This window comes from Alosa pseudoharengus, unplaced genomic scaffold (assembly GCF_046254945.1).
Source record: "Alosa pseudoharengus isolate Yale_2024_CS ecotype anadromous, Long Island Sound unplaced genomic scaffold, YU_APseudo_1.1 YU_APseudo_1.1_scf_7, whole genome shotgun sequence".
Taxonomy (NCBI): Eukaryota; Metazoa; Chordata; class Actinopteri; order Clupeiformes; family Clupeidae; genus Alosa; species Alosa pseudoharengus.
Window position 1 is genome coordinate 23,314,358 of NW_027468859.1, and position 25,329 is coordinate 23,339,686.

Sequence of the window (25,329 nt, forward strand, 5' to 3'; positions counted from 1 at the left end):
ATTCTACAATGTTTTGTACAGAATGTTACTCCACTGCTGGGTACCATACCTCATGTAGTCATGTGAAAAAGCACATCAATAAAGTTGTCCATTAATTTATTCAAATAGGAAACACATGGAAGTACACATCAAGCTACAGTACAATAACTACATTGTGAGTAAATTATTAAATGATTAAATTTAAGTTTAAAAAGATACAATTTCTTTAACTTGAAAAGTGTGTCTGCTGAACTTGCTAATTAAGCTGACTCAGCTCCTGCTTTGCTGTATTGCAACTGTGGAACGCCTCCGAACCTTGAGTCGAGAGAGAGAGGGACGTCATGGGCAGGACAGAGGAAGAGGAGGATGAGAGGATAGAAAGAACAGGAAAGAGGAAAGGAGGTATGGTAAATATCGTTGTCCCTAATAGAGCAGCATTTGATGTAACTGAATTAAGAGAAAATCATAACACCTGGTCAGAACAGGGATGAATTCTTCTTGATGGATGATGTAAAATTCCTTGTGCTCTCACTTCTCTCTGGTTTCTAAAGAAAAGAAGTAACATTACAACAGTGAAGCAAGTACATATTGGGTACAGGAGAGATTTGAATACTGATAATGGGAAGAACTCACCACGCAACTGACACATTTCGAAACTTCATTTTGAACCTGAGGAATGAAATAAGTAGGAAATGTTACTGAGGGATTGATGTAGGACAAAAGCTACATGACAAAACTGGAATTCTTAGGTAAAACAAAATGACCTTTCTCTCCCCTAGTATTCCAGTGAGCAAAATGAAGAGCCCCTGTCAAAACATGCACATAAACACACAAAATGACCAATGAGTATGCTACTGTATTGTGACATGCAATCAGTATTTAAATGACCATAGAACACATAGCAGAAAATGTTCTCACCTGCAGTGAGGTTGTGATGGTGAAAGCATAGGACACCATCTTTGGTAAAATTCCATCAGTGACATCCAACACGAACACTAAAAATCCCAGGGCCCAAGACACGCCAAAGACAGGGGTCAGAATTGCAATCACTTTGAGGATGCTTTTCGCTATCTCCCTCTCATCCACTGTGCCTGCCGAAACCTGGGGCCTCAGGTGTGTCACAATCACCTTCACCATGGTGAACAGGTTCATCAGAACGATGACTCCCACCGGTAACAGAAACGCGTGGATCGAGCCTTGAAGCACCGCGTCGTACTTCAGCCAGCATGTGTGTGGGTCATAGTAGGAGCCATCATGGGTCAGATGGTAATACATGTATGTGACTGACACAGTCACCATGGGGCAGATGTAGCCAGTGAAGATGGACACGAAGAAGAATGTCTTTTTCATCACAGGAGAGAAGACGAACATCAGCTGATGGAGAAGTATCATGCTCAGGCAAAACATCCAGAAGAACATGACCAGGTAGAATAAATGCTTGGCCAACGCCAAGACAAGGCACATGGTTGGGTGCTGCTGAGTGAGATCCTGTATCAAGGAGGTCACAAGGAAGCTGACGTTGGCCAGGAGAAGGAACGTGGCTATGTTGACCAGTGCCGTGTGACGGAAAAATGCAATGTTTGTCTTGGTGACAGCCTTCCATACGAGACACTCCACAAACACGAAGATGACTAGGGAACAGATTGAGGCACCGAGCCCAGCTAAGGTGATCTCTTCAAGGCCGGGCAGCTCAATGGGGGACTTGGACATGAGCGTCGAAAGGGACATTCTCACCCTGGTGCGCACATTGGAGTTCACCCCAGTCTCGGTCTCCCCTCCCTTGAGGGAACACTCACACGTTGCATGAGAGTTATTCCTTGGCTTCCACTCACAGCCTTCTTTGTCCCACATGCTGTTCTGCCACCGCGCGCAGATTATCTCATGGTTTCGTGGCTTTTTCCTCTTCAGAGGAAACTCCAGGTTGATGCCTGAGGGTTCGCTCTTGTTGCTTTGCAGAGCAACGGTCACCACTATACTACTGCTCTCTGTGTCCGGAAAACGATTGGGTAGCAGTTCACTCAGGTTCTTAATTGCCAAAATTTTGGCCTGGCTTGCTGAAGTGGACAGCCGCAGACTGACATTAAAGATGGTTCTACGGTGGTTGATGTCTTTTTGTCGAACTTGGAATTGCATGAGTGTGGTGTTGTATCCTGAGCTCTGGTTCACTTGGATGTTTTGCAGCAGTCCCTCAACAGATTGCAGGTAGTTTGCAGACAGATTCTCTTTGTATGTTTTATTGCCACCACTCCAATCCATAGACAAAACATTGGTTGCTGACTCTATAAAATCCTGAAAGAGATTGCAGTGAATTAATTTTGTTTTCTTTAAAAAAAAATGTTTTGGCCTTGTATGCCTTTATTTTGAAAGGACAGTTAAGAGAGTGACAGGAAGCAAGCACCAGTTGTGTCATAGCGCCCCCCCCCCCTCCTTTTTGTTTTCTTTCATTAAAGGCCCCCTATGCAACATTTTCAACTTAATAAAACAGTTTGGAAATCATTGTGATGGTTAAATGACCTGTTGAGGCGAAAATGGCGGCTTTCAGGTAAGTCTTGTGGGAAGTGAGAAAGAGTGAGAAACACAAAATGCTTAAAATTCTCTGGACATACACACACCCCCCCTCAAGTTCCAGTTAGCCATGCAGGCTAGCTATAAGAACAAGCAGCGATGGCTTCATTTTTTAGATTTTTATCATGGCAGAGCCAGCGAAAAGACCAGACGGTTGTGAAATATGCACCCCAACGTTGCAAGGGGAGCTCAGTAGAGAAATGCAACAACAAAAGTGAGAAATTGGCAAAGAAATGACAAGAGTTACAGAGTGTGCCTTTAAGACTAATCTATTTCATTTGTACTATGCTACTACAACCAACTAATGCTTTTTGTCTGATCAAAGAGAGACTATAAAACAGCACCAGATTTCTGAAAATACTTACAGTCATAACTGAATCACCTATTACTTCAATGTTGGACGTTGCAGTGTTCAATGCACCCAGAGTGTTGATAAAGGCTTCCACATCCGCCAGCGTTGCTTCATTCTCAAGATTGGTGACATTAGTCATAACAGAAAAAATGTTGCCAACTTCCTCAGGGGTGTTTCCATATCCCTTGGCAATGTCCTGAGTGAACACACACACACACACACACACACACACACACACACACACACACACACAGATACAGACAAACACAGCACATAACCACACTGGATAATGAGGATTTTGTACTCATTGAATATTCTTGATTTAATATGTGATCAAAGACATACCATTGCTGATTTGAGCAGATTATCTACATCCTTCCTAACACAGTAGTTGAACACGCTCCCCCAGTCTTCATTTTCATCACATGTGCGGCTTTTTTTCCCAACTCTTTTTGGACCACAGCTTTGAGTGGCTGTCGAACCTGCCTTTGTTTTTGGCCATCCATTCTCACTCACACAGAAACTGTCCCCAGCTTGATACATGAAAGGTTTTGTTATTGATTAAAAAATGTTAGTCTTCAATCAAGGATGAGAGGATGAAAAAAACAATGGTTGCTAAAGTGTCACTTACATTTTAAGACGGGGACTTCTAGATTTTGAGAATATGTTTCATCATAATGGGTGACATTACAGGTACATTTAAGAGAATCAAGTTTATCTTTACAGGGGATGTCCACAATCAGGGATTCCTCTGCATTTCCTGTGGGGTTCAGTAACAGAATACCACAATTTACAACCACAAATCAAAAAAAGTTGTTGTAAAATGCGAATAAAAACAGAATGTGATAATATACAAGTCTTGTAAACCCATATTTAGCAACAGAAAGGACATAGACAACATATCAAATGTTGAAACTGAAAAGTTGGACTATTTAGAAAATAATATGTTCGTGTTTCAAAAAAAGTTGGGACAGGGAATGTTTACGACTGTGAAGCTTCACCTCTTCCTTTAACAAATTTCTGTAAATGTTAAGGAACTGAGGAGACTCACTGGCGTAACTGTGGGAGATGCAGGGGGTGCGATTGTACTCAAATTTAAACCGCTAAGAAACTATGTTGCAGAAATATATTAAAAATATATGTATTTGACCGCAATGCTTCCTAACGTGTTTCTCCGGTATTCCAACATATAATGAACACTTCTCAGTCTCACATACTGATTTTCATCATCAGGCATTAGTGACTTTCAACAAAACTATAGCCTTAAAGAATTAAATAATTTAGCTCTCAAATAGAAAATAAACACTAAATTAAATGAATATTTTCTTATTTTCTTTGGCCATACTGTGAGTGAGGTGGAGCAAAGATTTCTGGGTAATATGTTTGTTGTTGATTCCATAACTTATGTTAGTTGCGCGTGTTGGTTCCATAGACTGTATAAAGGTTGATTGTCAACGGCTGACTGAAAATCTGACGAGTGCGAAGGGCGGTTTATGGCCTGCCGATGTCGATTTGAATGAACAACACCTTACCAACATAAAAGTGGCAGCAAAAGGCGTCAAGAGCGCAGGGAGCAGGAGGAAAGGGTGGCAGAGCTGCTGAAATTAGCGGCATTTGGCTTTATAGTAAGGGGCGCAGACGCGACTAACGTTACGGATGACGCTTCGAACACACTCTAAAAAATGCTGGGTTATTTTTTCAACACAAACGCTGGGTTGAGGCTAGGGTTACCAACTTTCTGATATGAAAATAAGGAACGGGGGGGGGGGGGGGGGGTGGTAACCCCCTTCAGTACACCGGCATCTACTTCAGTTAGTGGGGGGGGGGGTATTGAAATTATGTATGTATTATTGTACTAAATAGTGCATCATTTTACAAAATTGTGAGCCATTATTTACTAAAATGCGTACATAATACACTACATTTTATCCACAATCTAGTAAAATGAGATCATAATTGAGTAAAACAAGTGCACAATTTGGTCAAATGAGCGCACATTCTCATAATATATTTAAAAAAAAAATCTTGCAATGACGCCTCCAGGGCTCCATATTGAATTAATGTAACCTACTAGCCTACTCATTTTCTATCTGGTGCAAAACAAGAATAATTTCGATGCTAAAACACTTGATAAAAAATAACTGTTTGTAGCCTATTATACTCAAACCAAACAACTCTGAAAACTGAACTGGCAGATATGCTGTCATAGAAAAAAATAAATTTTGAACATCACAAGCAGCTGTAGAAGCTCTGAATTTGGTGAAGCCTTATTTTATTTCTGGCTTTTTTCTGTCTCTGCAGCAAGTAGGCTAGCCTATTTGTTTATCTTGCACAGATGCACTGTAAAACTCTGAGCAAGACATGTCATCTCATGCTCCTAGGCTATCAGCGTAATATACGTGACTGACTCACAGTGGCTCAAACGAAAAGTGCATTCTCTGTTGGGATAGTGATGACAGACAAACTGAGAGGGATAAAGGACAGCAGCAAAGTTTTCCTTCATCTCATACAAATCGTGAATTTTTCATTCAGTCTAACTTATAATACTGATCTGTCATGGATTTGCACGAGTTGATTCTCAATAATACGGAACAAAATGCGTTCCGTATCAGTTCAATACGGAACACATCTTTTTCCTTGCAAATACGGGACCAGAGACGGTTGATAACATTCAATGGAAATCAGGTGATTTCGGAAGTTATGTATCTGCTTTTATTTTTTTTTTTTTATCCAGACAGATTTAAAAAGTCCACCCAGAGACATAACGTTACCCTTCGTGATATCAAGGAATATTCTGCCTGCCATTTCCTTCAGCTTCAAGCAGGTTAGCAGGTGTCATTCCACTAATATTAGCTACTCTTAATGTTAAATCTACACAAATACAGACTCATAAAAACATAGTTCTGTATTCACTGGGTAGGAACTGCTGAACTACAATTAGCATACCAGAAGCTGGTTGGTAACGTTAGCAGACTTGGAAACGGTTATGCTAATTAAATAGCTGCTATGCTTCGTGGCTAACGTTTGTCAACTAGCTAACACAGTCGAAGTAGTCTCTTCACAACACGTAACTTATGATAATAATCATGCCAAACAACATCGTATTAAATCATTCAGGGTAGCCTCATAGCCATGTAACTTACTGGGTGGTTCTTGGTGGTAACATTAACTTGGATTCACTAATTGAATAATGTGTTAACATTAGCTAGCTAACGTTAGCACTGCTGAACTTAAAGCCTGTGTTGCAGGTTAACCACCACTGTTGATTAATGGGTACATAAAGCACTCAATCTATGTATATCATTTTTAAAAATGTCTCCAAATGGTGTTAAATGCCAGTTTTTGTTGTTTTTAGCATTAGCAGGGTTTTTGTACGCAATTCGGTGATGACGTCACTTTGGGGACTACTTGATCTGGGCTTCATTCATTTCAATGCATTTCAATGGACATCGCGGTTACACTTTCAACATAAAGTTTGTATATTTACACTTCGAATTTCGTCACAGCATTTATATCACAGCTACCCTATGATCTACCAATGGTAATAACGGTGCCTGATATCAATTTAGTATTTTTTTCTGAATTTCGGGAGGTCTCGTTTTGGAGGGTATGTTTTACATATGGGAAACGGCCGCGGTTACACTTTCAACATAAAGTTTGTATATTTACACTTCGAATTTCGTCACAGCATTTATATCACAGCTACACTATGATCTACCAATGGTAATAACGGTGCCTGATATCAATTTAGTATTTTTTTCTGAATTTCGGGAGGTCTCGTTTTGGATGGTATGCTTTACATATGGGAAACGGCCGCGGTTACACTTTCAACATAAAGTTTGTATAGTTACACTTCGAATTTCGTCACAGCATTTATTTCACAGCTACACTATGATCTACCAATGGTAATAACGGTGCCTGATATCAATTTAGTAATTTTTCTGAATTTCGGGAGGTCTCGTTTTGGAGGGTATGTTTTACATTCATTCCTATAGGAAACGGTCGCGGTTACACTTTCAACATAAAGTTTGTATATTTACACTTCGAATTTCGTTACAGCATTTATATGACAACGACCCTATGGTCTAACAAAGATAACAATATCTTCCGATTTTAGTTTAATGCAATTTTCTGAATTTGAGAGGCCTCGTTATGAGGCTACATTTAATGCACCTATTCAGTTCAATGTATGCTTATACATGCTTATAACATTACGACACTTTTTTTGTTACTGTCAGTGAACAGCACCGAATGAAAGTCAACATTTTCTTTATATCTAGTGATAGTGATCATGTCGTTAGTTCAGATAAGTAGGCTACCAGGCAAACTTAGTCAGAAGATCAGAATATGAAGCATCATGATAGCTAGCTGGGCTAACTTTTTAGTCCCAGCATTGAGCCACCCCAGTTACTTAGCTTCTAGCCGCCGCCGATTAGGCTGGTCGTGTCTTCAGCATGAATATTTTCGAAAACTACTGCTCGTGATTGATTGCCATTGACATCGTCAGGGTACGGTTTACCAAAGAGGGAGATAATATGGGCAAGTCGCAGTTTTGCAGGTGCTTGTGTGGGCTGTGCCGTCCCGATGGAAACTGTGGTGGAGAGCTGCAGTAACTAGGGAAGCGAGTGCATTTTGGCCGCTGGTCGAGGAGCTCCCCTGTGACCAGCATATGACATGATCTATCTAGCTACCTGTCTATATACATATCTAGGCTATCTATAGCCTATCTATTTATCTATAATCTTATCTACTGCTGAACAATCCCTTACTCGTCTCTCTTTACTCCTCTCTCGTTACTCTCAAGGGTCTCAAGGTGGGCTTTGGTCTGTAGTCTCCCCAAGGTGATGTAATGCAATGCATTGTGGGGGAAAGGAAAATCACTTCAAATGCTGTGAAATAGTAGCTGCTTTTTCGTATTATATTCCGTTTTGTGATACCCAACAACATCAAATACAATGGATAACAGTTTAAATGTTTATTATCAACAAGCAAATTGTGCAAATTCGTTGGAAAATGAACCCTGCAACACGGCCTTTATGTTTGTCAGCCTAATGTTTGTCACATACTGTATGTGGGGTTTGGGGGTCCTCCCCCAGAAAATGTTTAATTTGTTTGATGTGATTTCCTGTATTCTGCTCTATTTGGGGATGGCCAATACTTTAATTGAATCAGATTCATAGCCTACATCCTACATGTTGATATTGAGGCAATGATTCCATGCAAAGACTTGGGCTTCAGGGCCCCCTGACCCCTTGGGCCCCTGGGCCTGGGCCCAGTAGGCCCGTGCAGTAATCCATCCCTGAGGGTGAGAGTAGTCCCAAGTCAGAAATGGCTAGCTTATAAGGCTAACTAGCACTACCGGTTTCAGGTCCCTAACAACCTTTGTTAAGGACTCAAATGTTTAAAACGCCTAGAAAATAGGTCTTAAAAGCCTAAGCCTAAATAGGATTTGAATCATGTAGGGAAAAATTAGGCTAGCTTTACACGGCAACGATCTGAACACAATCCGCAAAATTGGCGTTGCGTTCCCACTTTTTATTTAGCATTTAGACGAGCGTCTTTGGGTGGAAATCTGCATGCACACGGTGACGCAAAAGTGTGTGAAATAGTATGCATGCCAGGTGGCTAGGTGGTACTGTGAAGCACTGCCATACAACAACACTTGTCTAGTGACATATCAGGGCCATTTTATGATTAATTGAAATAAATTTCTTACATACGGTTCATTTAAAGAATGTTGTAAACCTCAATAAATTATATAACTCAGTGTTCACTTTAATGGTTGCATGCAGTTTATGACGGTAAGGAATGTGCACCATGAGACAATTATCGTAACAAAAACAATACTGTGTGGTCACGTATGTTTACAGTAATCTAATAGGTTTAGGAATAGTGTCATGTGAAATGACGTGGGTATAGGGCCTGTTGACACGTCGCACCTGGGCCCAGTGTTAAGTTGTTACGCCACGACCAGTTGCTAGAGTTTTGAGAATTAAATGTTGCCCCATTACTGTCCGATATAGGATTTCAGTTGCTCAACAGTATGGGGTATTCTTAGTCATATTTTTTATTCTATGATGCATTTAGCACTTTAGCACCTGGACTTTTCCTCTATGGAGAAATACTGTTTAAATATGTGCAGAATTCATTTTGCATGGATTCTCTGAATGTTTTCATAATATTATGTCCTGTAGATGATGAACTCCCTAAATACTTCACAATTTCATGTTAAGAAGCATTAAAATTACAACCTTTTCTGATTTGGGGTTGTACAAGGAATTCTTTAAATAGCCTACTCTATATTAAACATTTAGCAGCAGCATCTACTGTAGATCTACTTACCTGTTACATTATTATCAGGACAGGATAAAGTAAAGTTGAAATCATTTGCCATTTTACAACTGACATTGATGCTCTTTAGGCCTTCTGTGCAGTCCGCCGTCTGTGGTTTACTTTCCATGATGATATCAGGGGGCTCTGATATGTTCAATTTTACAGAGGCCTTATGTAAAATTGAGTCACTGATTAAACGGCAAGTGTACAAACCTACAGAAAAAGACTGCCATTACTTCCATGTTACAGTAGAAATTTCAAATCCTATCGCACCATGTCAAGTCTTGCTATTGTAATCATGTCGGCAGCAAAAAAAGAAAATGAAAACAAAAAAACAACACTCCCAGCCAATGGCCACAATATTTGATCTATGGAATTTAGGATTCTTGTACTTCATCGTAAGCCATTCAGATATGCCATGCAGTCATTTCTCTGTCTGAATTTTTGGGCAGAAATGTGAACGTACCTGCCCTAGCATTTTTTTCCAGCACAAGCGTGGTGGTGCTTGAGTATTGAGTGAGACTACATCTGACTTTGGTTTCGGTTCCCTCCACAACAACAATTTCCTTATTGTTTTTATTCTTCAAAGACCAGCTGCACACTTTCATGTCGTCCTCTAGATCACAGCTCAATTGATAAGGTTCTTCCTCAGATATGAATATGTTAGCGATTCCTGTCCAATAATATTCCAATAATAATACATATTTTTTATTATAAATATTTTTTATAATAAATAATGAGCAATACAGCAATAATCACAGATTAAATAATGCTGACATTCTCAAACGTGTCTACAACTGGTAACACAGTGCATATGGAATATGTTCTTATCCTAAACACTCTACAAATCTCAAAAGATCTGTGCCATGCTTTTGAGTTGGAGCCTCACCTTCTGATTCAACCGTTATGTCGGCAGTCAATTTGACCTGCAGGTCATAAATCAGCTTTTGAAGTTGAGCAGTGTTAAACACTGCGTTGAGTGTCACACTGAATACAGCACTCAGACGGTCAGAGCTTCCATCATCATGAATGTTTATGTAAAAAAATAGAAAAGATTGAAATTCCATTAGGGGCCATTACCTTTGAGTCAAATAATTAGTTACAGTGATGAATGTTATGGTAGTGGTTATCTCTTACCTCACATTTACGGACACATCACCACCATATCCACTCATTTTTTGAAAGGTGCTATTTAGCTAAAATTAAAATATAAAATAGAGCAAACCACTCTAGCGTTAATGAGCTCAACAAGCATTGCACAAAAAAAGTTGTACTTGGAATTTTGGTGAAGGAACTTGGGCCTACCGTGTTTTCAAGGCTGCTGTCTAATCCCGAAATTGCTCTCTTTTTGGATTTGGATTTGGATTTTATTTTCCCTGTCAGTTCAACTGTGTCACAGAATATGGTAAAAATCACAGTTTGACTTTTTTGCTTTTTCAAGGTGAAACAGTCTGTGGCTGGGTCAGTGGAGCAAGGATGCTTACCGTTTACTTTGGGGAGGCACAAAGGTGTGTAGTTCGAGACGTCTGCCTGGCACTCGGCATTGTTACAGCATTGTGGGTGGTCTGCACACACAGTGCTATTCCAGATATGATCGGACTTGCATCCACATTTTGTTTCATTCCCGCTGCCCACGCATTCTATGGACATACAGGTGCATCTCAAAAAATTAGTGTCATGGAAAAGTTATTGTCCTATTTTTGTTTCAAAAAGTTAAACTTTCATATACTCTAGATCAGTGTTTCCCAAAGTCTGGGTCGCGACCCACGGGTGGGTCGCAGGATAATTTTTTTGGGTCGCCAGCCCAGCACAATTTATGTTGTGTTATAGGTCTAACTGATACCATTTGTCATTTGATACCAGGAAAGTTAACAGTTTTCTATTAGGATGTAGTTTGTTAACTACCACAGTTACGGTTTTGTCATAAAAGCTCATGAAACTGGCGCATGAAACTGGGGACGCATCGCAGAGGGGGAGCCAGAGCATCTACCTCTCAAAATGAAACCGTTCTGTGGGGCGCCTGCCATGACCTGTACCTCGCAGTTGCAAACTGCAAGGGACATTAATCTATTTGCACGAACATTAACAGATACCAGTTCCTCAACTTTACCGATTAAAATCTAGTGACCGTGCTGTCAACTAAGCAGACATCCATAGACCGGATAAGGATATTCAATTTGCATGTAGATAGTTTCGATTGTAGATGCAATCTTTAAAGTTAATAGCAACCTCCTCACATTCTTATTTCTGATTTAAAATGCACAACAGTGCATTATATTAGGCTACAATTTAAATAGACATTTTAAACACTAGGCTAGGCCTATTTCTCTCGTTTTCTACCTCGCGAACTCCAAAGTAAAGGCGCATTCTTCCGGTTATTGCCCAAAAGCCTCTTGTTCTGATATAGCGACTATATAATGTAATACAACAATACAATATAACGACTTGAGTTATTTGCTGTTTACATCGGAATTGACGTCCACAGTGTTATGGACCCATTTGTCTGCAACGCAACGTAGCCTACAACATTTGTTTTAGAAATACAGAAACAGCTTTACTATGCTGACGAATGCGAAACATGCGAGAATTTCCCCAAACTCTCGGATGCGCATTAAAACGTATCTTTTCAGTAGTCATTTCCAACTTTTCACGCTGATGGTGCTCAAAATGCAACACTACCGTGTTCAAAGCAGGATCTATCTATTTAGATCCTATAGCAATGTATGGTTGGGGGAGGCATAGAAAAGTTGGAGAACCTGTGGCCTAAAACAATGTTGGTGGTTGCAGGGTAGATTTGAAGTGAAATGGGTCGCGATGGTCTGTCATTTTTAAAAAGTGGGTCGCCAGAAAAAAAGTTTGGGAAACACTGCTCTAGATTCATTACACCCAAAGTGAAATATTTCAAGCCTTATTTTTTTTATTTTAATCTTATTTATTCTAATCTTTATTATTACAGTTTACAAATCAAGGTAATTGTGGAAATCAAAAATCCAGTATAGAAATGTCGACTTGAGAAGAGCTCTAATCCGTTAATTAGGTAAAAATAGTGGCAAAGATTTCCTGAGCCTTTAACACTTTGAATGCCGCGCTGTTTTCAGAAGCTTTGGCCCAGAGTGCCAGCAATCTTGATCATTGTTGACGATTTTTGTAGAGCCACAGCGTATTCTATGTTATAGCTATAGACACATACTATGGCTTGTTTGAAAGGTGAGACTTTAAGCTCTCAGTGGGTACAAACCGTTTATTTCTACATGCCTCTGTTCTTAAGAAATCCCAAGCTAAACAGTGGCTAGTTTTCATCAAAATCCCTGTTTTATTTCTAGAAATGGAGATGTAGCGTCTTTGATGAAATATGAAGTGTTGCCTGTAAAGTTTCCGGGAAGTGACCTAGCGAGACCTGGCGAGACCTGGCTCACTACCTGGCGAGCCACCTAGTGATAAACCCACGAAAATGGCCTGGTTTTGACCTGACGTGCATGTGTCACTGATTCAACCCAAAGCTGCAACCATCAAAAGCAGAGTTTTAAGATTAAATGTCCAGATTGTGCGTTTTCATGAGTTTTCGATCGTCATATATTTCATTTCCATTCATCACAGAGTTCCCAAAATCACATATAGGGTGTGTTAGAGTGTCTAGTTTCTAATTAAAAAAAGCTAAAAACTTAATGTTACGTTTTTGGCACTCAATGAGTTAATCTGTCCGTCTGGGCAGGGCAATGGACTTTTCCACGACAGTCCAATTCTTTGAGATGTACCTATACCTTTGCATGGTGAATATGATTAGCCAGATGCTTTGCCATGGATACTTGCCCAGATGATAGGTGACTTTGAAATGGATTTGGATTTGTTACAGGTCACCTTCTGAATTCACATCATGATTGGGCTCACCCTAAGTATCACTTCGCATCAAAACTATATATCTAGCATAATTTCTAAACATGTATTAGTTTTAGGTTTCAGGTTACCAGAAGAGTTCCATAAAGAAAGATTCCCTTAACTATAGAATAGGGTGGAGGTCAGCATTATAAAATAAAGTTTGGGTATTTGGTCCCGGTATCAAACATTTATAACATACTGGGCCCTATCTTGGCAATCTAAAACACATAGTCACTGGCGAATAGCTTAAATTTAGGGGTTTGTCCAGTCCACAATGGGGGTGGTTTTGTTATCAAATGTCGGGTGCCTGGCGCAAAAAGGCGGTTCTTATGTTTTTTAATCAGCCATGGGTGTGTTTAGGGTGTAACATCCTTTAAACCAGTGGTTCCCAAACTTTTAACAGGCATGTACCCCCTGAGACATTATGATCTTCCGGAGTACCCCCAACACCACCAATTGTTAACAAGTTTTTTTTTAATTGTTTTATTAATATTTTTTTTTATCAAATTTTGTCGAGAATAGTGAATAGGATCATAAACATATGATACAAATCTCATCAATAGTCAACATATGATAGGCCTACAAATGTGCTGAATATAATGATTTTAAATAGATCTGCACCTAATCTCACACACAATCGTCTTGTTGAATGCAGTGATCTTATCTGGTGCTTGTCTTTGCCTTGTAACTGGAGATTTAACTCATTGAGCTTTCCAAAAATATAGCTAAGATAGGCCAGCTTCGTCAAGAAATGTTCATTAGTGAACGTGCTTGCAGATTCAAACATGCGCTCTTCCTCCAAGAAGAGGCGACTCGGAGCTCAAACACGCGACAGCACTTTACCTCGGGAAAGCCACCTTGCCTCGCTGTGAAACAGTACAGCCTTTTGGTCAGCTCCCATCTCCTCTCAAAGTGCGGAGAATAGACACGCTTTTAAGGGCCGGGTCTTGATGAAATTCACCATTCTCACAACCTCGTTCAAAATCTCATTCAGGTCGGGACTAACTAAGCTGCCTTGACACGAGCGCTTCCCTATGAATAACACAGTGCGTCCATTGCGGATCGGGTGCAACCTGGGCCTGTTTTTCACGTCAGTTCGCGCCCCACCTGGCATGTCTCCGCGACCCAGTAGTGGGTTGCGACCCACAGTTTGAGAAACGCTGCTTTACCCTCTCTGTCTCCACTCGAATATTTTGTTAATGCGTAGAAAATAAGTTTTTAATGTGCAGTGCAAATGCGGAAGTTAAGTTACCAACGTGGGATAGAGAAAATGTTTGAAAAGGCATAGGCTATGACTTAGATCTTTTTTCGCGTACCCCCTGAAATCAGTCCACGTACCCCTGGGGGTACGCGTACCCCAGTTTGACAACCGCTGCTTTAAACCAATGAGAGTGACTTTGTTTTCACTTACGCATCTAGACCTAGTCTCCTCTTTCGAATATCTTGGTATCGTCATCAAGGGGCCCTCCTCACATCCTACTACTGACTATTTATAGAACATCAAGCAGTCAATTCACATCTTCTTGGATGAACTCAGTGATCTCCTATCAGTCATCTGCACTGAATATGATTGTCTCATTATAACTGGTGACTTTAATCTCCACTTTGACTTCCCGAGCAAAAAACAATTACACCAAAGACTTCATTACCTTACTTGACACCTTTGCTCTAACCCAGCATGTTACACAGCCGACACATACCCATGGCCATACTCTTGACCTAATAATAACAAAAGGTCTTAATATTTCAACAATTGTTCAGGATTGTCTGTTTCTATCCTCCCACCACTTCAAAATGGGCGCATGGTGACCAAGAGGCGCATGATTAACGCCAGTACCATTACCCAATTCAAGCAGGCCCTCATATCTTCCCCTGCACTACTCCCACCCACCACCAAACAGTCATCCTGTACAGCAGATGACCTACTTGACCATTTCAATGCTAAAGTGGCCTGCATTATGGATGGCATTGCTCCCCTAAAGACTAAGGCGCCCACCAGCAAAAACAGGTCTCCCTGGCTACTTAACCCCTCTGTTAAAGTCCTTAAGCAGGACTGTAGAAAGAAAGAGAGAAAATGGCGTAAACACAAACTTCCATCTGACTATACTGATTATTAAGAAAAACTCTATGCATACAATAGTGAGATCCGCAAGTCAAGACAATCCTTTTTCTCCAACATCATCAGTAGAAACATCAACAATCCCTGGGTACTATTCTCAACAGTTGAGAAACTGACAAGTCCTCCCTCAAAACTCCCATCTCACTTTCTCTCGATTAATGCATGCAATGAGTTTGCCTCTTTCTTTAAAGCCAAAATTGAACAAATCAGATCTAACATCTTACCCTATTCACTCACAACCCGGGCTAGACTCATAACCTACACCGAAGGGTCCTAAGAGCACAATATCCCAATTCCTTCCAGTAGACATAGAAACTCTATACAACACACTGCATGAAAAGTGGGATTTTCGTCAGTATGCAGCACTGTAGATTGTCGAAGTTCAGGTATACGACTGTATACGGCAGGCAAAACCTAAATCTGCTGTGAATTGTCGGAAATTGACATGGGCCTTGATTGGCAGTCATCCCCCTCCTCCTAATTCTAGGGAAGGCTTTAACATGTAAATGAAAATGCAAATCAGGGTAGCAGGGGGAGCTTTACCCCAGGTTATATTTTTCTAAAAGGTATTAACTTCATTTTAAGAAAAGCTCTGGTATACATAGATCAAGCTCAGTATAGCCTAATTATAGACTCTTATTAAATTTTAGCTTGAATTGATTTATTTAATAAAAAGTATGACTGTGACCTTTTCTTTGGTCTTGCTTAAATGCACAGTGGATGTGTTAACCACACAACTCCCAGCAATGTGCTCAACAGGCAGAAATGATGCTGGGTATGACATGTCTGTTCCCTGCAAGCTCCAATGATGTAACCAGACGTTCGGATTTCTCCCTCACACCAATGAGAATTTCAGAGGCAAATATATAGTGCCAAGCCAGTTCTCCGGGCTAGGAGAAGGGACATCAGCCATCGGAAAATCAGCGTGGTAGCCGATCAGCCCATCAGCTGTCTAGACCGTAAAACAAATTTAACTCCGCCACCTGCTGATACTCTTCCCACCAACTTTTTTTAAAATCTGTCCTCACCTCTTGCTTCAGATCTGCTCACAATTATAAATTCATCCTTGCAGTCTGGAGTATTCCCTTAGTCCCTAAAAACCGCACTAGTAAAGCCCATATTAAAAAAGAGAACCCTTGATTCCTCCGCTTATAACAATTATAGGCCAATCTCAAACCTGCCTTTTCCTGGCAAAATCATTGAGAAAATAGTCTTCGCCCAGCTTCTTAACTTCTTAACATCACATCATTGTCTTCACTGTCTCCAGTCAGGCTTCCGGGCTCATCACAGTACTGAGACGGCACTGAATAAAGTTTTAAATGATATACGCCTCAATCTGGATGCAGGCAAGGCATCAGTCCTAGTCCCTTTGGACCTCAGTGCTGCATTTGATACGGTAGACCATACCATACTTTTAAATAGATTAGAGCACTGGGTTGGGTTCTCAGGCACTGTACTTAGTGATCTTAACAACTGGATGTTCTGGATGCAGAATTTTCTCCAGCTGAATAAGGACAAAACTGAAGAGATTGTCTTTGAGAATAAAGACATGAGGCATTACATCTCCTCACTTCTCAACACCAAAGGTTTTCAAGTAAAAACAACGGTAAAAAACCTAGGCGTTCAAATCGACAGCGATCTCTCCTTCAGCAGTCACATTAACGGTTACTAAATCAGTTAAATCGGTTTCTATCACTTAAAAAACATATTCACGCCTTTATATCGAGCAGACTGGACTACTGTAATAGTCTCTTTACAGGCCTTCCCAAGAAAACAATCAAGCAACTCCAATTAATCCAGAATGCAGCAGCAAGGATTCTGATGAGAGCCAAAAGAACAGATCACATCACACCACTACTCAAACGTTTACACTGGCTCCCTGTGAGTCACAGAATCGATTTTAAAACACTGCTTCTTGTTTTTAAAACTTTGAATGGCAGTGGCCCCATCTATCTAAAAGATTTGCTTCACCACTACACACCCCATAGGTCACTCAGGTCGCAACAGAGACTACTCCTGCTTCCACCAACTACTAGAACTAAATGTGGTGAAGCCGCCTTTAGCTCAGATGCAGTCAAACCCTGGAATTAGCTTCCTGAACACATAAAGACTGCACCCTCAACAGATTGTTTTAAAACCAAGTTAAAGACCTACCTTTTAAGAAAAAAAATATTTTTGCCATGGCGAGATTAAACTCGACATGTTGACTTTAAAGTAACTCGCCTGTAACTCCGTGATAAGGACCTAACAGGAAAGTATTTGGCTGAGCAATGGAGGTTAATATGTTGTCCACATGATATAGGCCTATGTCTAATCATTGTTGCACTTGAAGAAAACTGGAATGTTTCATTCGTCCTCCCTTTCAATCGTCCCGAGCGGTCGTTCTCTCTAACTTTATTCTCAAAATGTTGAGTTTAATGTCGACACGTCGAGATACTTACCCCAATAATGTTCGAATGACTGAATAAAAAACCTAAGGGACCGTTCGTTATTTATAAACGGGGCCACCGGAGGAAAATAGGGGAGGGTCATGTCTTTTTATTCTTTTTAAAACTTTTTTTTGTCTAGGAGGGGGGGTCACCCATCTTTTGTATTAGGCCTAATGAAAACAGCAAAAAATCAAAGTGGCTTGTTTGATTGTTGATTTCTGTCGCCATATAACGTTCTCTTTCGTTCCATAGCTCTGTCAACATTGAACAATGAAAATAAGGGTGATTTCCCGGGTTTCTCACGCAAAATACGGAAAATGTCAACATCCGTCCCCATTAACGTTGGAAGGGTTGGTGCAACAAAGTAGCCTACTTTATTCACGCCTAACAGCCATATCCATTTGGTCAACTTTATCCAGCCCTAAAAAAGCTAAATTTAACTTTGGTTTACTTGTAGTTTACCGTGTAGCCTAGCCTAACTTTAAACAGTGTGCATGCTTATAAAGCATACTTGTGCTTTATTCATCCACACATCCAGCTCCTAACGTTTTGACAAGCATTTCTACCAATTGACCTTGGCAAGCGCCAATGAATCGTGCTCTCACGACAACCACGTCGTTAACTTAAATAGGCCTACTCTAAGTTAACATCACTCTGAGTTCGCATTCAAGCAAGCAAAACGATGATTTGAATACATCTGTTTCTCTGGAAGGGCAAGGGGTAACAACAGGACAACACACAGGCCAGAATGCAGGACTAATGTTATGAGAGTAGGCCTATTACAGTAATATGGGATATTCTACGGGAAAATATTACAACGGCAAGACAGCGGGGAAAAGTTAAAATGATAGGCCTAAACCCGGAAAAAGTTGGCATGTTTGGTATTTTTCGGTCCCTGTGATTATTTGTGAAATTGTGCAAACGGCCTTTTCAAGTCATTTGAGAAGGAAGGAGTGTAGCAAGCTCCCAAATTGACGCCAAATTGAGTTTTGGACAATGTTCAGCTTCGGCAGCTTTACAATGACTGAGGAAGCCTAGAGACGAGTCCATAGCAACAAGTTCATGTGTGGAATTTGTTATTACCCAGTGTGCTTTGTTGAATGGTCTCAATGTTTTATTGTTTTATTTCATGTGAATACTTACTAGAGGAGTAACTTATTTCAAGTAGGCTAATGCAGTTGCAGGAAGTGTGCATTTAGTTTCCATGCTTATTGTGTTTCCACAACAATGTTAGTGAGTAAATCTACTGAAATGGCCACCATCTTGGTGAAGTGTGATGTGTAAGATCAGAAAGCAGAGGGTGAGTTTAGAAAGATTGCTTAAGTCAATGTCTTTTCATAGCGCTTTACAGGGTGGGCGGAAGATATCGACAATTGGCCGGGGAGGGTCATGGCTTTTTTAAAAAGACTGCTGGAGGGTCGTTGAAAATTTTCTTGCAGGCTGGGGAGGGTCATGCAACTTTCGATTGAAGCACTCAAAATCCCTCCGGTGACCCCGTTTATAAATAACGAACGGTCCCTAAGGACATTTATCCTGAAGAGGAGTTGCTGCTTACATCCCGTGACAATGTGTGTTCAGCTGTGCTTTATATGTGCCTTTCGCTATAGACCAGGTTTTTCTTGGTCAGTGGCGTAGTGCTTTTTAGATTGTGTAAGATAGCGATTTTTAGATCACACGCCAGACCACACCTTATGTCATTAATTGCCACACACCTGGGCGCATTGTGTAATAAAAGAGAAGCGCATGGCGAAATATTTGAGTGTAAGATAGAAATAAACTTTGTGTTGTGATAAGAATACGCTATGCACTGCCTTTTTGATCATCAAATTAGAGCCAACTCTAATCTAATATACCATCATATTAACATTTACATTTATTAATTTAGCACACACTTCTTATGGAATGTTTTTTGTGACAAAATTAAATACATAAATAAATATTAAATGAATACAAAAGAATGAATAAATAAATAAATAAATAAATAAATAAAAGATTAAGTATAAATACTTTATATTGACATTCCATACAAACTTGCAATGCACCATGAAATAAATAAATACGTCAGTCACCCATCAAGGCGGGACCTAGCCGCTGATTTGTTGCTGCCTGAAAAACATCAAACTTGGTAGGCGTGATGGCCGGTTGCTATGATTGGAAAATACATATAAAGTATACATTGACAGAAGCAAAAAGCTAGTGCTAACAGCGAGAACCTAGACATTTTCATTCAGAAAGATTCTGTTGCTTACTCTCAGCTGTAAGATGTTGGGACGTAATAGCTAGTGCTGTCGAAAACCCTTGTCGGCTGCTGAGTTATACCCTCATATTAAGAACTAAAAAGTCTCTGGAAAGTTGTGGATACAAGCTGGCACTGACACTCACATAATAAGAGTTCATGGGCATCCCAAGTTTTATTGTTTATGTATCATATAACAAATGAGGTGAATTCAGCTCAGTGAAGTGAACTGGGATGTCTGGGTACCCAACCATAAACAGAAGCAATAACAACTACAGAAAAGTTGTTTGGCATAGATAGAAGTTTGCTTTCTAACTAGCTAAAGCTTGTGCCTATCAACCCTTAGGGATTCACAGCAAACAGTCCTATCAAATGACAGAACATTTTCACGCCTGATATCTTCCCAAAAGTATGAATTTACAATGAAATCCTTGTTGTTGTATGTCTGACCTGTGTCCTTAGTCTGTCCAGGGATGTTCACAGATAGCCAGTAGGCGCTGGAACACTTCCAGAGCTATGTGTTTTTTAGGCAGCCACCAATCAGCTGCTAGGTCTCACCTAGGTCCCGCCTTGATGGGTGACTGACGTATTTCATGGCGCATTGCAAGACCGTGCATATGGAATGTCAATGCCAATGCCAATGTCAATGTCAATGTGGTATTACATATAATGTTTTATTGATTTATTTAATATTTTCTTTCTTTCTTTCATATTTCATTTATTTATCTAATTTTGTCAAACAAAACATTCCATAACTTCTATCCAAAGCAACTTACTTGTATTATATTGCAGGAGCCATTGTCCCTGGGGCAACTTGGGGTTAAGTACTTTGCTCAAGGGCACATAAGTGGAAGCCAGGAATTGAACCCACAACTTTTGTGAATACTACATGCTAGCCCAGCTCCTTAAACACTACGCTATCATTACCCCTATCAATGTGCCTAGATATTGAAAATCATTTGAGGGTTCAGACAAGATTCTATGCATACAACTACTAAAGAGCAGGTAGGTGCATTTTGAGATCCAGGAACTTCTTTATTTCATTTGTACTCACCTGCCACTTCCACCACATCTGTAATTTTTCCAGTTGGCTCCATTAAATGATACAAATACATGTTTATCAAATTGTGCAGATCTGCATTGGATGTAATATTATCAATTTTAAACTCTCCACTAACAACAGCAGATCCTGAAAATCAGAAAAAAAATATTTCACAACATGCACTCTTAAAACGAATGTGTTGAAAACAACACAACTTGCACTGTTTTTAACACGTATCTATGTCCAGATAGCGACAACACAGTTTGTGTTGTTTCCAACACATTGCGTTTGTAATCCGTTTGTGTAATTAGGCCTAGTATGCGTTGAAAACAATACAACTTACAACAGTTTGTGTTGTTTCCAACACATTGCGTTTGTTATCCGTTTGTGTAAATAGGCCTATTATGCATTGAAAACAATACAACTTGTGTTGTTTCCAACAGATTCATTTTAAGAGTGTGGTAAGGTTATCGTCCTACAACAATCGTACAATCATAACAGTGATGAACACAACATTTTGTAAGGTATGCATAAAGACTAAAGACAAAAATGATACCTACCATTGACTGCTAGGATGCAACATCGGTAGTCCTGACACATCTGTCCACTCCAGACACCCCCACTCTCCTTGCATTGGCATGTTGATTTATTTTCAAATGTCTCACACTCTGCATTTTAAAAAGATGTTGGATATAGTACATTTAGCAAAGATTAGTGGGTGATGGTTAAGGGCCATGATGATTTTGATTCCAAGAATAACACATTATCACCTTGTGACCTGGTGTGACAGATTATTATGCCAGCATAAAGTCACATCTCCCCATCTTCATGTCAAATTATTTACCATTGTTATACCAATGTTCAACATTGACAAGTTGACAACTGGTTTGGTGATAGTGATAGCAGGCGACAAGTGACAGTACTGGTCTGTTTGCTTTCAGAAACCTGGTTTTGGTTCTCCTCACCTGCAAGAAGTACCGCTTCCTTAATTTCAGTTCCATTGTCATATGCGTCTTCTATGTTATGTAAAGTTATATTCGGTTCAAATGTACCCTCAGCAATGAAGCCTCCAATATAAATGTCAGTTGACCCTGAAAATCACATTCAAGTTGATATTCAGCACTTACAAATACAGTCATAATTACAAATATTGTATTATTGTTGTTGTTGTTGTTAAAGGAGAATTCCGGTGTGATATTGACCTAAAGTGTGTTGAAACATGATACCGAGTGTGAACATATGTCTCATAGCTCACCTCGGCTTGTCCCCTGCACCAAGGCCGTAGTCATGATGTCAACATTGGGGGGGACCCCCAAACAGAATTTCAATACATTTCCTACCATGCAAAACTATTATTAAAAATCACAAACAAGTCGTTAGTTAGGTCAGTCAATTAGGTTATTCCAAACTTTTGACGGATATAGGCATGGCATGGATGGATTATGAACCCCTGGACACAGATGCCCCCCCCCCCCCCTGGTGAGTTTTGTGAAAAGAGAAGGGGGGAGAAGAAGCAACTTCACTGGTCCATCCCTGGACCCGTGACTCCATTTGTGTTCAAAATGTATACTTTAAAAGAAATTACAAACTAGAGTATCTTATGATAACCTCTATATTACACAGAATGTGGTTCTTTAACTTATTACTTACACCTGAAGATTTTTTTAAACTAAGGCTTAGACTCATAGGTTTGGTGCCTAATAAGATTTTGTCTTTTAATTTAGATTTTAACGTATTTTGAAAGGGACAGGATTCAGGAATAGGCTACTAAGACAGGCCACTCTTCTGTCTGACTCACCTCATGTTACCCCTGTATGCATTAAAGACTGCCTTCTGATAGAAATTACGTTTTGTGCCAACATGTAGAAACACTAGGCCTACTACAGCCTTTAATTGGTGAATGGAGGTGCAAATTCCTTTCTTTGGTTATTGTCCGCGATTCACATTAACTGTAGGCTATCACGTATTGTAAACGTCGCCACATTTGATCACGTTTTGCCTGCATGGATGCGCGATTGAGTGCGCATCTAAATAATATGCAAGATGCAACAATCATTTTTAAGAGGCCTATACACGGTAATTTCTGGCATTACTACTAGCATATGAATGCATTATTTATGTTGAAAGACGTGAAAGAAATGACACAGGCTTGCACAAATTCATCATTTAAAATAAAACGTTTCACTTTCGCTATCATTGCGAGAATAGGCAGATAATATGGAAAATGTTCCCTTTCAGTCTGATCGGGTCCAGACATGTATGGGATTTCTTTAGCCTGTGCTACACCTTTCCAAGAAGTTTTGTGAAAATTGTACCGGTAGCTTTTACGATATTGTTGACAGCCCTACCACAGTAGGGTGCAGTAAATGGAAGCTTTTGATAGCGCACGCCACTAACGAAAAATGGAAAAGACAAACCACTCAGGGGTGTTACTCTGGAACCATAGGTCACTAATTTGTGCGTTATTTACGTTTGATTACATTTCAGATACGTGTTGGTTTCCTAGTATAGCGCTTTATTCTTTATTTATTTTTCTATGTCCAAATATTGGGGGGGACATTTTGGTCATATTTGAATATTGGGGGGGACACGTGAGCATTAGCTGGCAAAAGGATGTTATGAGAACCGTTTAGACTCTCTTAAAGTGGCAATGCACCATTTATAAATTACTTATCAAGTATAACATCAAGTTAAACATCAAATTGGCAGCATTTCTTTAAAAACATATTCAATAGACACTAATACACAGTAATAGTGTAAATTATTGGTCTTTTGTTTTGCTTTAGTTTGTGTTTTTTTTTTTTTTTTTTTTTTGGGGGGGGGGGCGCCAATATTGTTGTTGCATACCCCTCAAAAATGGGTAGTTGCGCCCCTGTGACTACGGCCCTGCCCTGCACTCAGAAATCTGGCGCTAGTTAGCCAATGCTACCAACAGTTTTTCGTTGCGGTGCATCGAGCGACGAGTACGAACGGGTATGATAAGGGATCAGATTCCAAAAATAATTCAGTGGAAATGCATGGATTCAGTTGCTTCCAGTAGCAGCAACTGGAATCCATGCATTTCCACTGAATTATTTTTGGAATCTGATCCCTTATCATACCTGTTCGTTCATACTCGTTGCTCGACTTATCGTGACTAAATTCAAGATGGTGTCGAACGGTAAAATTCCTTAAGGTACTGTCTGTATAAATCGTCTTGTAAATAAACTACCAGTGCTTTTTCAAAGTTCTCAATGTCTCGTTTTAAATGTCAAGGCCCTCAGAAGTCTACCAATGAAGTATGGAGCTACTTTGAGCCTTGTAAATGGTGTAAAACAGTGATTTATTTGCATGGCTAGGCCGATGCCCGAGGCACCGCAATGAAAAACTGTTGGTAGCATTGGCTAACTAGCGCCAGATTTCTGAGTGCAGGAGACAAGCTGAGGTGAGCTATGAGACATACGTTCACACTCGGTATCATGTTTCAACACACTTTAGGTCAAAATCACACCGGAATTCTCCTTTAAGTAGAAATAAATAAGTAGTTTTTGGTTAGTCAGCTCAGACAACCAGAAATTTAATGAGAGGCACCACTGCCCATAACAAATGGAAAAAAACTGCATCAGTTCCAACAGCAGGTTGTGTGTCTTACCAAACACTGTTGCCTGCAAGAGAGGGAGAAATTAGTCTACTGATGAAGATCAACTGATGAAGGTCAAATTAATCTACTGATGAAGGTCAACAACATTTTAATTAAAGGTTCATAAATTTGGCATGTTCCTTACTTGTACATGGAAGAAGAGCAGACAGTAGAACATTGGGGCAAACATTGAGGACATTATGACCCTGCTGGAGAGATAAAGTACAACTAGTCTCAATATACATCTAGATTACACAACTGTGGATACCTAAGGGCCAAGTACAACCCCAAAACAGAAAAAGTTGGGACGTTGTGTAAAATGCAAATAAAAACAGAATGTGATAATATACAAGTCTTGTAAACCCATATTTAGCAGCAAAAATGACATAGACAACATATCAAATGTTAAAAATGAAAATATATGTTAATTTCGGATATGATGTCAGCAACATGTTTTTAAAAAAAGTTGGGACAGGGAATGTTTACCACTGTACTGCTTCACCTCTTCATTTAACAAAATTCTGTAAATGCTTAGGAACTGAGAGACAAGTTGCTAGAGTTTTGAGAATGAAATGTTGTCCCATTACTCCCGGATACAGGATTTAATTTGTTCAACAGTCATGTTTTACATTCCATTATGCACCTAATTTGACAAACCTGGACTGTAGACAGGCCATGTTAGCACCTGGACTCTTCCTCAATGGAGAAATACTATTTAAATATGTGCAGAATTCATTTTGGCATTTTCCCTGAAATATTCAAGGTCGTCCCTGAAAAAG

General features: G+C 39.9%; 1 protein-coding gene across 1 annotated transcript; it reads right to left on the bottom strand.

Annotated features, from left to right (window-relative positions):
* Positions 1-79: 79 nt before the first annotated feature.
* On the bottom strand, positions 80-24,568 carry adgrf3b (adhesion G protein-coupled receptor F3b). Its single transcript, XM_076272700.1, has 18 exons — positions 24,563-24,568; positions 21,897-22,022; positions 21,492-21,599; positions 20,944-21,078; positions 10,714-10,869; positions 10,535-10,617; positions 10,367-10,425; positions 10,119-10,243; positions 9,696-9,902; positions 9,239-9,442; positions 3,528-3,656; positions 3,242-3,429; positions 2,910-3,092; positions 898-2,268; positions 744-785; positions 613-648; positions 452-524; positions 80-294 (listed from the first exon to the last, which is right to left on the bottom strand). The coding sequence occupies exons 3-17, from the start codon at positions 21,529-21,531 to the stop codon at positions 456-458; spliced, it is 3,027 nt and encodes a 1,008-aa protein (XP_076128815.1). The 5' UTR covers positions 21,532-21,599; positions 21,897-22,022; positions 24,563-24,568; the 3' UTR covers positions 80-294; positions 452-455.
* Positions 24,569-25,329: the final 761 nt, after the last annotated feature.